At 41.1% G+C, this 14,727-nt stretch overlaps 2 protein-coding genes across 3 annotated transcripts in view; one reads left to right on the top strand and one right to left on the bottom strand.

Annotated features, from left to right (window-relative positions):
* The window catches only part of abtb2b (ankyrin repeat and BTB (POZ) domain containing 2b), a 52,798-nt gene extending 39,352 nt beyond the window's left edge, over nucleotides 1–13,446 (top strand). For both annotated transcript variants that reach the window (XM_017485648.3, XM_053685589.1), the window contains exons 4-17: nucleotides 3,193–3,345; nucleotides 3,902–4,067; nucleotides 4,210–4,299; nucleotides 4,868–4,969; nucleotides 5,084–5,180; nucleotides 5,747–5,882; nucleotides 7,727–7,953; nucleotides 9,159–9,337; nucleotides 9,436–9,541; nucleotides 10,055–10,157; nucleotides 10,418–10,508; nucleotides 10,603–10,671; nucleotides 10,836–10,949; nucleotides 12,518–13,446. In XM_017485648.3, coding sequence (XP_017341137.1) covers nucleotides 3,193–3,345; nucleotides 3,902–4,067; nucleotides 4,210–4,299; nucleotides 4,868–4,969; nucleotides 5,084–5,180; nucleotides 5,747–5,882; nucleotides 7,727–7,953; nucleotides 9,159–9,337; nucleotides 9,436–9,541; nucleotides 10,055–10,157; nucleotides 10,418–10,508; nucleotides 10,603–10,671; nucleotides 10,836–10,949; nucleotides 12,518–12,715 — 1,831 coding nt within the window. In that variant the 3' untranslated portion in view covers nucleotides 12,716–13,446. The remainder of the gene's footprint in view (nucleotides 1–3,192; nucleotides 3,346–3,901; nucleotides 4,068–4,209; nucleotides 4,300–4,867; nucleotides 4,970–5,083; nucleotides 5,181–5,746; nucleotides 5,883–7,726; nucleotides 7,954–9,158; nucleotides 9,338–9,435; nucleotides 9,542–10,054; nucleotides 10,158–10,417; nucleotides 10,509–10,602; nucleotides 10,672–10,835; nucleotides 10,950–12,517) is intronic.
* The window catches only part of brsk2a (BR serine/threonine kinase 2a), a 237,398-nt gene continuing 231,874 nt past the window's right edge, over nucleotides 9,204–14,727 (bottom strand). The window contains exons 19-20 of the transcript XR_006983679.2: nucleotides 9,430–9,552; nucleotides 9,204–9,330 (exon numbers count right to left, since the gene is read on the bottom strand). The gene's annotated coding sequence lies outside the window, so the exon portion shown is untranslated. The remainder of the gene's footprint in view (nucleotides 9,331–9,429; nucleotides 9,553–14,727) is intronic.

Raw genomic sequence — 14,727 nt, 5'->3', positions numbered from 1 at the left:
ATTTACTTCATTTGATGATGGTTTTAATCATTTATAGTTACATTTACAGCACTTCTCTCCCCAGCCTCTTTTTTTGTCTTTTGAAATGAATAATAAATTTAAAAAAAACCTTACTGTTATAAAGCACTGACACCCACGACTTTTTCCGTAAATGTTAAATTAACATCTGCTTGCAGAATTATAGAATTATTAGCCTTCAATTACGTGGCGCGTCCACCATACAAGTCTCGGTGAATGAGATGTTAGTATAGAAGTGATCACATTACTTTAGAATGAGCGCATTAATATTAAGGGCCCAGCAATGGAAGCTTGGCAGTGCTGGGATTTGAATTTACAACGTTCTGATCAGGAGGCCAGGTCTTAACCACTGAGCAACCACTGCCCTCATTGGCTAGCAGTCAATCAACTTTCACTATAAGTTGTGGTCTTCTGAACTAGATAGCATTATTTCATATCCATCCATCCATCCATCTTCGATACCGCTTATCCTTCCTTCAGGGTCTCGGGGAACCTGGAGCCTATCCCAGAGAGCATCGGGCACAAGGCGGGGTACACCCTGGACAGGGTGCCAATCCATCGCAGGGCACAATCACATACACACTCACACACCCATTCATACACTACGGACACTTTAGACACGCCAATCAGCCTACCATGCATGTCTTTGGACTGGGGGAGGAAACCGGAGTACCCGGAGTAAACCCCCGCAGCACGGAGAGAACATGCAAACTCCACACACACAGGGCCACGGTGGGATGTTATTTCATATGATAGTATAATATTCAAGTCTCTATTACACTGCTAAATATGTTAAACTGTGAGGTGACTGCATGTCGTGCTAGCAGGAGAGTTATGTGACAGCTCTGACTTTATTTGGACTTTAATTTAGACTTTATTTGGCTCGGTTTCCACATTCCTGCATGTTCTAGATTCTGAAAAGATTATTAGTTATCTGTGCAAACTTTTCTCCTGTCAGCTTGACCAATCTGTGTAGTGCGGCAGGCTGTAGGATTCAGGATTAGGATTGTAGGATTTAGGGGGTAGAGTGCTTAGTTGTTAGCACATTTGCCTCGCACCTTTAGGGTTACGGGTTAAAATCCCACCTCCGTCCTGTGTGCACAGAGCTTGCATGTTCTCCACTTGCTTCAGGAGTTTCCTCCGGGTACTCCGGCTTCCTCCCCAGTCCAAAGACATGCGTTGTAGGTTGATTGGCGTTTCAGAATTGTCCGTAGTGTGTTTGATTGTGCCCTGCGACGGGTTGCCTGGGATCATAATCACGATCACTTCAGAATGGACCACAGCTAAAGACTCCCCCTGGTGGCACACCGGCACCACTGCAGGGCTGAGAGGGATGAAGCTAAAACACTTCCCATGTAAAAGTTTCACATACAAAACCATTCCAAAATAAAACATTTTAATCATGTATAAGTGTCAAGTTTGTATACACTTCCCTGAAATGTTTTCTTCCTCTTCCTTTTATTTGACTTCATTTCCATGCAGCCCCATGTTATGATGTTACACAGCAAACCTTTCTTCATCGCTGACACTATTTAAAATCGCTTGTCTTTAGTAACTGTGCCGCTGAGAATGGATTCATATGGGGGGGTGTGTGTGTGTGTGTGTGTGTGTGTGTGTGTGTGTGTGTGTGTGTGTGTGTGTGTGTGTGTGTGTGAGGAAGGAGTGTGAGCAGTAGCAGCTGTGGGTATCAGGATGTGCGAGGGTGCTGAAAGAAAAAGTCCATCCTGCTGAAGCCTGGACATTCAAGAGCCCAGTTTTAAACACTATTTAAACGATCCAGATACATATTAAAGGTGCGGTCAGTGATTTTTATGTCAGAATTATTTTATTTTTTTTGGCAAAGTTCTCCTCGCATTTGGGAAGCTTTGATAAGGTATCTACTGAGAGGAGAAACCGTGGTCTTTGTAGCACCCCAAATTCAATATATACATTCATTATTTTCTTGTGGGATAAAAGGGTTCCACAAGAGTTCTTTGGATAACTAAGTGTTCTTAGCTTGAGAAGGCTATATGTGGACTGAATGGGATTTTTTTTGATCTCTAAGTGTTTCCCCATTGATGCAAATGAAGGACAATTTAGGATTTTTAGATTTTTAAGACTGTACATGGAGAAATAAACAAATATGATCCAGCCAATCAGGACAGGAGGTGGCTTTAGTTGGTTGTAAATATTCTGCCACTAGCATTCATTTTATGTACCTTAGGCAACGCACTCTTGAAAAAAAGGTTCCTCAAGGACTCTTTGGAGAGTTCTCCTCTTTGTAAACAGGATGTACTTTGACCAAAATGGAAACTCTTTGTTGTAGGGTTCAGAATAGAGCTTTTAAAAGTTGCCTCAGTGGGACACGCTGAAGAACCTTTAAAGTCCTTTTGAAATGCCTTGAAACACGCAGCGTTATTCGATGTGTTGTTGTGATTTCCACTGAAACAGGAATTCAGGGCGGGACATATAGAGTGGCCCCTCCTCCTTTTTAAATAGCCAATAGCATTTAACTTACCTCACAGCCCGGGCTATTCAGCCGTACTTCGTCAAGATGACTTTTATAATATTGTGGGCGGGACACTTCAGATTCTAGAGAGCGTTTGATTGGACAGGAAATCTGATGAGAAGCTGAAGTGCAGAATGATGTCATCAAAAGTGTTGATCCGTATTGGTGGTAGAGAGAGAGACTGTAAATTTTGAATGCATATATCTTCCTAATGTGAATTTTGTCAGTGTTTTGGAGCACACTAGCTTATAGATAACCTTAAGGCTAACATATTCTTACTAAAAGCCACAAAACATCCATTTTTATTTGATAAACTGTATGTTCAGTATTTGTTTGAGTTGAGTTTCAAAACTCAAAAGCACCAAAATGGCTAATTACACCTTTAAAGACTAGTTTGTATCAATAAATGTGTATTTGCCACAATAATGTAGCCATTGTTACAGGCTCAATAGTACACTCATTTAAAAAGGCTCCATCTAGTACCCTGAAAGGTTCTTCAATTTGTCCTGGGAAATGCAGAACCCTATGAAGAGGAAGTAGAGCCCCATCCAAAGAACCTTGGAGGAAGGTGTAGGACTGAGTCAAATGATGTAATGGACAAAAAAGGAAGAGGAAGAGCTCTGTATCCACACACACTGTTGATACTATACCAGTGCCTTTATCTGTGATGTGTGTCTCCTGTGCAGGCCCTTCCTCCTGCTGCCACCCCTCATGGAGTGGATGCGTGTGGCCATCGTACATGCAGAGCACCGCCGCAGCCTGTTAGTGGACAGCGATGACGTGCGACAGACCGCACGGCTGCTACTACCGGGCCTCGACTGTGAACCCCGACTGCTCAAGTAAGAGCTCCACCTGCTCTTGCGCCATTTCACCTTTAAAATAACTGCGCGCAGGATCGGCTGACATTTTCCTTACAATATGCCCGTATAAACATTTAACAGATGTAGTAAAATTACCACACTTTAACTCGCAGTGGAAAAGGCCCGCAGCGGTGAATAGCACAACATATGAGCTCACTCCTGCTCTAGCACTTACTTCATTACTGTATCAGTGGACAAAGACCATCTGCAAAACCCTCAGACTTTATACACCAGTCCCACCCAGTGATTCAGACCACAGGCTGATGTCAGGACCTTGGCCTGGCTTTTTAATGATTTGTAGCATCTGAAGAAAAAAAAAAAAAACACACACACACACACTTTCATTCCAGTCATAAGAGCACCTCCTGCACCTTCTCTTAACTCTTCAACTGATTTATCTAATTTTACATGCTGTCCTCCTTTTTTTCCCTCCCCCTCATATTTTCTCACTTACATTATGTTTATGTATTTTAACTGACCCCAGTGCACTCTCTCCTACCCCCCACCCTCCATCTCTGTCTTCTTCTCTCTCCAGGCCCGAGTGCTGTTTCAGTTCCTTCAAACGGCTGAATGCCAAAGCCGCCACTGATAAGTTCCAGCTGGATCTGGGCTTTCGCATGCTCAACTGTGGCCGCACAGATCTAATAGGCCAGGCCATCGAGCTGCTGGGGCCAGACGGGGTCAACAGTATGGACGATCAGGTATTACACACAAGGCGTTTACAGACATTCCATTTAGTGAATTATGTTTGAAACATGCTGATTATTGAGCTTTGACAACAATATCCATCTACCTCGAGTCAAATTTTATATGGGTCTCCTTCTCCTGCTGTGTGTGACGCAGGGCATGACCCCACTCATGTACGCTTGCGCCGCTGGAGACGAGGCTCTGGTCCAGATGCTGATCGACGCCGGAGCCAATCCGGACGTAGCGGTGAGTGCGTTCAGGGATGATGACTTCTAATGTTGCGCCATGACCAGTAAATGGTTTTACTGCATGCCTGGAATGTTACTGCTCCCTTAAAAGACTTCAGAGCTACAGCTGAGTGTAAAAGTGTGCATCAACGTTTTTTAGATCGAAAAAAAAAATGGATCTCTGTTTTACAGCGTATTTACAAAGAAGAATAAAATAAGGAAAGGTTTCAAATGAAATAGGGGGTGTGTCCTGAAAGAAAACAAAATGAACCATTTCAAAATGAAAATTTGAGCCATTATTACTTATTAACACAGTGACATTTTCTAGTCTTCATTACTTGTGCTTCACGGGTTGAGCGACTGGGAAGATTTTGTCTATCTTGACCCTATCTATCTGTTGTAATTCAGATTTCCACAATGTTATTCGAGTCATATAGAATAGAAGGGGGAAAAAGTGCATTTTTGGGAGATGTTTCAAGAAATATGTGTCCCTAAAAAGAGAGCCAGCTTTCCCAGCTCATCATAATTCACCACTTGCTGCTGCTTTATGTAGCATGGCTCTTAAAGCTGTATTTTCTTTCCACTAGGTACCCGTGTGCTCCCCTAAACACCCGTCAGTCCACCCAGACAGCCGCCACTGGGCAGCGCTCACGTTCGCAGTGCTGCATGGACACATCTCTGTGGTCGAGGTGAGCCTCTTGTTCGTAGAATTCACATATTAAATATTATCGACATGAATAAGGAGGGGTGTGTTTTAAAAACGATTTTTAACGGTGCTTTTGTGCGTGTGTGTGTTTGGTCAGCTCCTCCTGGATGCCGGGGCCAACGTGGAGGGAGCTGCAGTGCGTAATGGGCAGGAGAGCTGTGCAGATACTCCGCTTCAGCTGGCTTCAGCAGCAGGTGTGTACCCGGACTCATTATACACTGGCACTTCTTGCCATGCCCTGAGCCTTGCGCATTCCTCGGTCTCTCTCTCTCTCTCTCTCTCTCTCTCTCTCTCTCTCTCTCTCTCTGTGTACCACTCTCGAGCTCATCTACTGCTGAGAGGCCAAAAATAGGCTCATGGTGGCAGCCCATAGAAGTCTGACAATGAATTAAGCCACAGGAGCTGACTGAATTGGGTCAGGAGCATGCACAGTGTGTGTTTGCATGGCAGGCATATTTACAGCGTGCGGTGTGGGAGTTTGTGGCCGGTTGATACTTTTTAAAGTGTGTGGGGACATTCTGTGTAGGGATTTCAGAGAGGCCACACATAGCTGTATGATGAGAAACACCACAGTACACACACACTCCCTCTACAGCTGCCTATGCAACACACTTTCTAACCAGAAATTAAGATATTTAACCATCCCATCTTCTCTTCCCTCTCATTTTTATTTATTTATTTACTTCTCATTGTTGTTATTTACTTCCCATGTTTCTCTTCTTTTCCCTGTCTGTTTTTCCCCCCTCTCTCCGTCTTGCAGGGAATTATGAGATGGTGAGTTTGTTGTTGGCGCGGGGGGCTGATCCCTTGCAGAGGGTCCGGGAAGGAAACACTCTTACATCATCGCTTTACGAGGACATGAACTGCTTTAGTCATGCTGCCGCACACGGCCACAGGTACACCCTGCTGAGATTCCACACATCCACACACACACACATATTCTGTATACCCCCTACACAGAAGGAAGTGATTACACTCATGGAGTTGATGTGTAGATGTACCCCCTGCAGACAGAAACTAGGGCGTGTGTTCGTCAAGCCTCCAAAAATCAGTCACATCTGCATGCATTTTTAAAGGGATGTCATTTTGGTACTCCTACACATATGAGTAAAAGCAATGACTCAAGATTCTCTATACATACCTGCAAGAGTGGTCACGACTGCAGAAATTAGATGTCAACAAATTCAAAGAATTTTATTGTCATTGCAATACATGTGCATGAGCTGGAATGAAATTAAGTACCAATGCAACGTGACAGCACAGAAGATGGCGGCGCGCAGGAGCGCAGCGGCTTCCCGAGCTCCCGGTTCAGCTTTCATGTTTCGCCGGTTTTTCCAGCTATACTGAAGGACAGCGAGGGTATGTGTGTAGGGAGGTTTGTGCGATACAACCCACTTGAACTCTGGCGTATATATGCGTGTATGATTGGGTATTTGTGTTTATTTATTTATGAGTGCATTAGCTGTTATTACTTATGAGTGGTTTTAACCGAACCTTTGGTACTTAATTTCGTTCCATAGATCAAGCATAGATCTTTTGGGACAGTATAAATGATAATGAGCTGGTTATGTGATCATGTTTAGATATAAATACTAGTATTTTTTGCTGCAGACATGATCTGTTCATCTAGAACACATTAGATGCTGTAACTATTACGTGAAGCTGTTCCTACATTGCATGTCCTGGCAACATTGTAGCAAACAAACACTTTTAGCACTCATTTATATTAAAATGATAGATTCACCAAATACAATTGCAGTCGTTATGCTGCAGTTAGTTATGGCATAACGCTGACACTCTGAACAACTTTTAAGCATGGATGTCGATTCTTCTCCTCATTGAAAGTTCATCATGTGACTTCTATGTAACGTCCTGCTGTAATTTGTGAGTCTTTTTAGTCATAAGATCACTTAATCAGCTACTTCGGAGTCATTTTAAGAGGCTGGTGAACACATACACACTTTCACATGTATAAATCATTCAGGGCATGGCCACTGACGCTGAGCCATTACAGATTATTTACCTATACTGTAACACTGTTATAGTGCAGGCCTATGTCCTACTGCACATACACCCTCATGAGCACAACACTCATGACTCAGTTCCAGTAAAGACTCATTATTGTCATCTCATTGCCTTTGTGACCTATTATCTACATGCTACCTGTTTAAACCTGTAAACACACACACACACACACATCTTACTGCTCACAAGATACAACAAGAGTTCAGTAAGTAAACAGTGTAACGGCTGCACATGATAATCCAGTATTTAACTTTAAGTTTAATTGAACTGCAAATACTATCTGTTATTTGTGTTGCTAATACTGCGCCAGTCTGTATACCATTACCTTCACTATACAAATGTGATATCGATATTGTCTAACAGAATTAGTAAATACACCCAGATAGCTCATATTATAAAGTAGACAAAGACACTTTGTTTAAAGACGTTCACATTCGTTTGAACCAATCTTTATAGACGCGTGTGCTCTGAACACAGCGTTCCATCAGCATTAGGGTTTCCAGGTTTACATTGATGGCATTTGGCAGATGCCCTTATCCAGAACGACTTACATTTATCATTTATGAATCTGAGCAGTTGAAGGTTAAGGGCCTTGCTCAAGGGCCCAACAGTGGTAGCTTGCCAGTTTGGGGTTTGAACTCACAACCTTCTGAGCAGTAGATTCCTGAACCACTGAGCTACTACTGACCTTGTCTCTCGTCTCTCTCGGCTACAGGAACGTCCTGAGGAAGCTGTTGTCTCAGCCACAGCAGGTGAAGGACGATGTGCTCTCTCTGGAGGAGATCTTGGCAGAGGGGGTGGTGGGGGTGGCGGAGGAGGCAGTGCCCTCCGAGGGAGGACAGCCGCGTCTCTGTAAGGCTCGCATGAAGGCCCTGCAAGAGGCGTCATTCTACAGCGCCGAGCATGGCTACCTGGATGTCACCATGGAGCTGCGTTCTCTGGGTAAAGCCCTTATGTTTGACCTGTTTTGTATTTATTAGCAAAACATGGATTTCATTTTTACAAGATTTAGAAATACGAACCCCTGTGGTTCGGTTTCATTTTTGAAAACAAAGTTAGTGTCGGTTATTTATTTTTATGGATGACGCAAAAAAAAAGTGATACTTGATATTCATGCCATATGATATGCATCACAATATTTAAGTTTAGTTTTTAGATTTCACTAATCAGTGGCCAACAACACAGTGGAACTGTATTATATTTTTAAAAACAACAGCGCTGTTGAATACTCAGTGGTCAGAAGGTGCAGATTAATTTTCTGTAAGCGCAGCTTTGACAAAAGGTTTATATTAATTAGCTCTTTATAACAAGTTGTTGTTCCTATAGTAACAGTTTGCATAGAGGCTTTAATGCTGGATGCGCCACATAAATGCAATTATTAGAATGGTGAAGTTTTCTGTCAGCATTTTTGGAAGGAGTCTCCAGTGTCAGCACTTATTGTAACTTTACATCGTCAGACATGGGAAAGTCTTGTTTCTCTGTAATGTGACAAGTTGCATGTTTTTTGTCCTGTTAATGTCAAGATGGAGAAAGTAAAGAGAGGCTGGAAAGGAAACAGCTGTTTATTGCTGATATAATGTACGTGATTACAGGAACTAACAAATTATAAAATGTATCAAATATATAAGTACAGTGTCCTCCACTAATATCGGACACTAAAATGAGTAAAATAATATTCTTCTAGAACAACACACCCCATCATATGGTATTGCTTAGTTATATACCATTCATTTAAAATAAAAATAAAAAAGGATTTAACACAGAAAATGATAGGAACATATCTTCAGGCCATGTTCACCAGAGGGTAAGGAAAAATTCAAATATTAGAAATCACTGATGTTTGTAAATCTGAAACCAAAACATGATTGTTTTATATGTCACTTGATCTCCATCTGTTTGTTTACACTTATACTGGATAACGGTGCATATGAAGAGGCTTTTGTGTATATATTTCCATCAATATTGTTATAATTGAGAGGATGTGAGAGCTGGACTGGGTGAGTGAGACACTAATAAACATTAAAAAGGACAGGAAGGATCAGTGGTCTATAGTGATGTGTAGTTAAGTTAGTGGACTCTGACAGGCTTTACTGCCAGCGGAGCTTATAGAGGGAACAGAGGGACTGATTCTCTGGTGCCCCCTGCAGGAGTGCCCTGGAAGCTGCACGTGTGGCTGGAGTCTCTGCGCAGCGCCCAGCTACAATCCAGAGCCTCGGTCACGCTGTCTCTGCTCCGAGACTTCAGCTCCATCAAGGAGGACGAGTACGGCGAGGAGCTGCGCTGTGTTGGTCTGCCTCTCATGTTCAGCATCCTCAAGATCTGCAAGGTAGCAAGCAAACACTGTAAACAGCACAGCATAAAGAACTGCTCCGTGACCAAATCCACACTAAACACTGCTTATTTTCTCTGTGTGTGCACCTGCAGAGTGAAGCTATAATGCAGCAGTTAGGCTCCATCTTCAGTCACTGCTTTGGATCTGCTCCTCTTCCTGTTATTTCTGAGAAGAAGGCCAGTCTTTCAGCTCAGCTCGGTAATTAAGACCTGTGTAACAACTCCGTCATTAAAGTCACCCGAAACGTTATCAAATTCATCAACACAGTGGATTTCCATCATGTCTGTCTTATTGAGGTTCTTCTGTAGACTGTCAAAGTATAGCGGGGGATCTTTCATAGTAAAATGACTTTCCGGAAATTTGTGCAAAACCTTGATACACTTTTAAAACCTTCAGTGGAATCTCCAGTCTGATCCACGCTGAAAGACATGCATATTTTAATGTTTGTTTTTACTCACTGCTTTAAGGAAGGAAATAGCCAAAGGTTCAAAGTTAGTGTTCAACATGTGACAGAAAAGTATTATTGCATCACAAAAGATTAAGGCCAATCAGGTTCTGATATGCAAATGGGGTAGAGGGCAGGGCATGTGGTATCAAAATATTACAGAACAGATAATAAAAGATTAGAACTTGGATTTCTTGATCAAAATGAAAAAGGATAGACTGCGTGTGAGTCACAGTTTAACCCTAAACCTAACCCTCGTTTCTCAGATGCACACTTCCTGAATAACCAGGAAATGTCAGACGTGACGTTTGTGGTGGAGGGGAAACCGTTCTACGCTCACAGGGTTTTGCTAATCACAGCATCTGAGAGGTGAGATGGACTTCATAATGAAAAGAGGACTGTTATAGGTGGACAGAAGGATGGTGAAAGCCTTACCTTATTATCATATAAACGATAGCACACTTGGTACAGTGGTGACAATGTTGGCACAGGTTTGCCTGCTGTTTTCCCCGCTCTCTACATAAATGCATGTATTTTATAAGAACGCATTCTATCTCAAATGCTCTTAGTGTTACACAGTGTTACGATGCTCTTCTCTGTTTAAACATTTCCTATCTGTGTCCTGTCAGGTTTAAGTCTCTTCTGGGCTCCAGCAGCTCTGATGGCTCCCAGCACTGTAAGGAGATCGAGATCAGTGATGTAAAGTACAACATTTTTCAGGTATCAGCTGCGGATTCTCTCATATTCCTCTTCTGTGTAAGAGCTTTGTCCTCTAAGACGTAGGGTTAATCACTTTCACGTTACATGTCCCCAGGTGATGATGTCATATCTGTATTCGGGTGGGACAGAGTCTCTGAAGCTCGCTGTGCCTGAGCTGCTGGAGGTAAGTTTGTAGTGTTGGAGATGTAGCTGATAAATAGAAACGGATGGTGTATATATAATCATGTAGTTATTTCTATATAAAATGTACTTGTTGGAATGTTGTGAAAGGTTTTAGAAATCTGCACATGCTGGAAATCTGATTAGTTTTTGTCTGTGCTGTGCCAGCTGCTGTCAGTGGCGACATTTTTCCAGTTAGGAGGTTTACAGCACCACTGTGAACTGCTCTGTGCTCAGAACATCAGCCTGGATAATGCAGTCAGTGTGTACAACACAGCCAAGGTGAGCAGCACAATACACACCTTCCACACAGCCCGCGGGAGTTTGGAATTCTGGCATGACTGCTTAACCGCCTCACCTGCTTAAGCGAGCGTGATAAAATAACTAGTCTAATCTAGCAAAGTGACATATCCTGTTTCCTGAGAAAGTCATTTTATTTATCCTGCACGGAACACACAAAGCCACTACCCAAAGTAGCCAATAGCCAAAGTACACTAAACTCATATATATACTAATATACTCAGCAAAAAAAAAGAGAAACGTCCTCTCACATACAACTGCTTTTATTTCCATCTAATTTCTTAACATGTGTAAATATTTGTATTAATATAAAAAGATTCAACAACTGAACAAGTTTCACAGACATTTGAGAACAGAAATGGAATAATGAGTCCCTGAACAAAGGGGGGGGGGGGGGGGGGTCAATATTAAAAGTAACAGTCAGTATGTGGTGTCCTCCAGCTGCTTTAAGTACTACAGTACATCTCATGCTCATGGACTGCACCAGATGTGTCAGTTCTTGCTGTGAGATGTTTCTCCACTCTTCCACCAAGGCATTTGGAAGTTCTCGGTCACGTCTGGGGGGTACACATGGGTTACATGTAATTTTCCACTGCAAGGACGATCAGCTGTCCTTCCTGTCTCCCTGTAGCACTGTCTTAGTAGTCTTACATTACAGACATTGCCGTTTATTGCTCTGAACACATCTGCATGTTAACTAGGGCTGGGTATTGTGACCAATCTGGCGATTAAATTCAATTCGATTCAGTATCGATTAGTTATCAGTATTTCATTTAAAATGTTAGTTTTGCAGACGTGGAATCCATATTTTCATATAAATGCTGGTAACTGAAACCCTCCTACTCAGCTATATTACTGAAATCCACATTTACATTAACAATAGGGCCCACTCAATTACATTTAACTACTTTTTACTTTAAGTAACAAACACTGTAACAAGAAATCATAAATATGTGCACCAATGCACACAAGGTAAGCACAAACTGCACATATTAGAAAAATTAGAACGTGGTAAATGTGCAACAGTGAAATTCATTAACAGCTTGAAACATGTTGAAGAAATAAAACCGTTTTCAAAATTCAAAACATGAAAGATGGCGACGTGTTCAGGACAAGAGGCGAACTACAGTTAATACTCACATCCGCTCAAGTAAAGCACGCGCGTTAATAATCGATTCAGGGATTTCCCAAATCCATATCGTTTCGTTAGATTGAAGATCGATTAAAATCGGAGAATTGATATTTTTTACCCAGCAGGTAAGCAGGCGAGCAGGAACCCTAGGCATGTTTTTCAGAGTCAGAAGAAAGGTCTCTTTAGTCTCCTAAGTTACTGTAACTGTGACCTTAATTGCCTGTAAACTGTTCGTGTCTTAAGGACTGCTCTACAGGTGCATGTGCAATAACTGTTTATTGTTCAAGCATGAAAAACATAATTTATACCCTTTCCAATAAAGATCTGTAAAGCTCATTTGGATTTTCCAAAATTATCTCCTGAAAAAGGCCGTTTCTTTTTTTTGCTGAGTATATATAACCTCCGGTGTATATTTCAGGCACAGGGTGCAGCAGAGCTGTGCGTGTACTGTGAAGGCTACTTCCTGCAGAACATGGGCGCTCTGCTGGAAAGAGACTGTTTCCGTGGACTGATCTCCAGCTCTCGCTCTGCTTCGGTGAGAGGATCGCTCCTGGAGGAACTGGAGGCTATGTTAACACACACGATGCACTCCCTCCGTATCAGATCTCATGTGTGAGAGGACAGAGAGGAGCACAGGAATGAAGAGTTACAGCGCAGGTCATCAACGACGTGGAAGAAAAACAGTGAAAGATAAGATGAAGAGTTATGACTGGAAAAAATGGTCAGAAAAATGTGACTGAATATGAAATAGGAAAGACTGTGAGTGACTGCAGCTGAAGTGGAACAATGTGTTCAGAGACATTGGGAGCGTGTAATAATGGACAACATGAGACTGTACCATGTACAAATGAGTAAAATGTGTATTACTACACACTGAATGCAGTGGCATTCTTGTAGTTACAGCTATCCAAAGCAATTTAGGAACCCCTCAGTGGCCAGAAGTTTTCCTTTTATCCTTTGACGAGCGTCATTTTTGTACAGAGTCGGTCTGCGTGGTAGGACTTGTACTGGGCCAAATGGAGTAAAAGTGGAGATTTTATAAGCTAAATTACAGCAGATAGAAGTTGTATTGGAAAAACAGAGTGGACCTTTTCTATTTAAAATGTGAGATTATTTAAGTTGCCTTTTTATTGTTCTCTATGCCAAACAAATAAAATAATATAAAACCAAATGTTTTTTTTTTTTAATTTTCATTTATAGTTCGTAAAACGAACCATAAGAAACAAAAAGGGTTAAAGCTGGGAGTAAAGTGGGATTTACAAGCTCTTCTTCTCTTATGTGTACTAATTATGTTGAAACATTTAATTAGTTCAATGAATCTGTTGCTATAAATAGTTCTCAATATTACTATAATGGAAGTGTTTGTTGTTTTTTTTTCAGTTTAATTTAACCAACTAGCTAATTTCATTCATCTTCAGTAACCACTTTTTATCCTATGCGCGCACACACATTTACACACTTCTTCACACCTAGGGGCAATTTAGAGTCGCAAATTTACCCACTGACATGTTTTTGGAAAGTGGGATGAAACCCAAAAAAAGAAAAGTGAAATATATTTAAGCATAATAATGGAAAGTGTAGTAAAGTGTAATAAAGGGAAGTGTAGTAAAGTGAAGTTTAGTAAAGTGTAATAAAGGAAAGTGTAATAAAGTGTAATAAAGGGAACTGTAGTAAAGTGTATTAAAGGGAAGTGTAATAAAGGGAAGTGTAGTAAAGTGTAATAAAGGGAAGTGTAGTAAAGTGTAATAAAGGGAACTGTAGTAAAGTGTATTAAAGGGAAGTGTAGTAAAGTGTATTAAAGGGAAGTGTAGTAAAGTGTAATAAAGGGAAGTGCAGTAAAGTGTATTAAAGGGAAGTGTAGTAAAGTGTATTAAAGGGAAGTGTAATAAAGGGAAGTGTAGTAAAGTGTATTAAAGGGAAGTGTAGTAAAGTGTATTAAAGGGAAGTGTAATAAAGGGAAGTGTAGTAAAGTGTAATAAAGGGAAGTGTAGTAAAGTGTAATAAAGGGAACTGTAGTAAAGTGTATTAAAGGGAAGTGTAGTAAAGTGTATTAAAGGGAAGTGTAGTAAAGTGTAATAAAGGGAAGTGCAGTAAAGTGTATTAAAGGGAAGTGTAATAAAGGGAAGTGTAATAAAGTGTAATAAAGGAAAGTGTAATAAAGTGTAATAAAGGGAACTGTAGTAAAGTGTATTAAAGGGAAGTGTAATAAAGGGAAGTGTAGTAAAGTGTAATAAAGGGAAGTGTAGTAAAGGGAAGTGTAGTAAAGTGTAGTAAAGGGAAGTGTAGTAAAGGGAAGTGTAGTAAAGTGTATTAAAGGGAAGTGTAATAAAGGGAACTGTAGTAAAGTGTAATAAAGGGAAGTGTAGTAAAGTGTATTAAAGGGAAGTGTAGTAAAGTGTAATAAAGGGAAGTGTAGTAAAGGGAAGTGTAGTAAAGGGAATTAAAGGGAAGTGTAGTAAAGGGAAGTGTAGTAAAGGGAATTAAAGGGAAGTGCAGTAAAGGGAAGTGTAGTAAAGGGAATTAAAGGGAAGTGTAGTAAAGGGAAGTGTAGTAAAGTGTATTAAAGGGAAGTGTAGTAAAGTGTATTAAAGGGAAGTGTAGTAAAGTGTATTAAAGGGAAGTGCAGTA

This window comes from Ictalurus punctatus, chromosome 14 (assembly GCF_001660625.3).
Source record: "Ictalurus punctatus breed USDA103 chromosome 14, Coco_2.0, whole genome shotgun sequence".
NCBI classification, from domain to species: Eukaryota; Metazoa; Chordata; class Actinopteri; order Siluriformes; family Ictaluridae; genus Ictalurus; species Ictalurus punctatus.
Note: the sequence above shows the minus strand (reverse complement) of the source record. Positions and strands in the feature narration are given on the sequence as shown.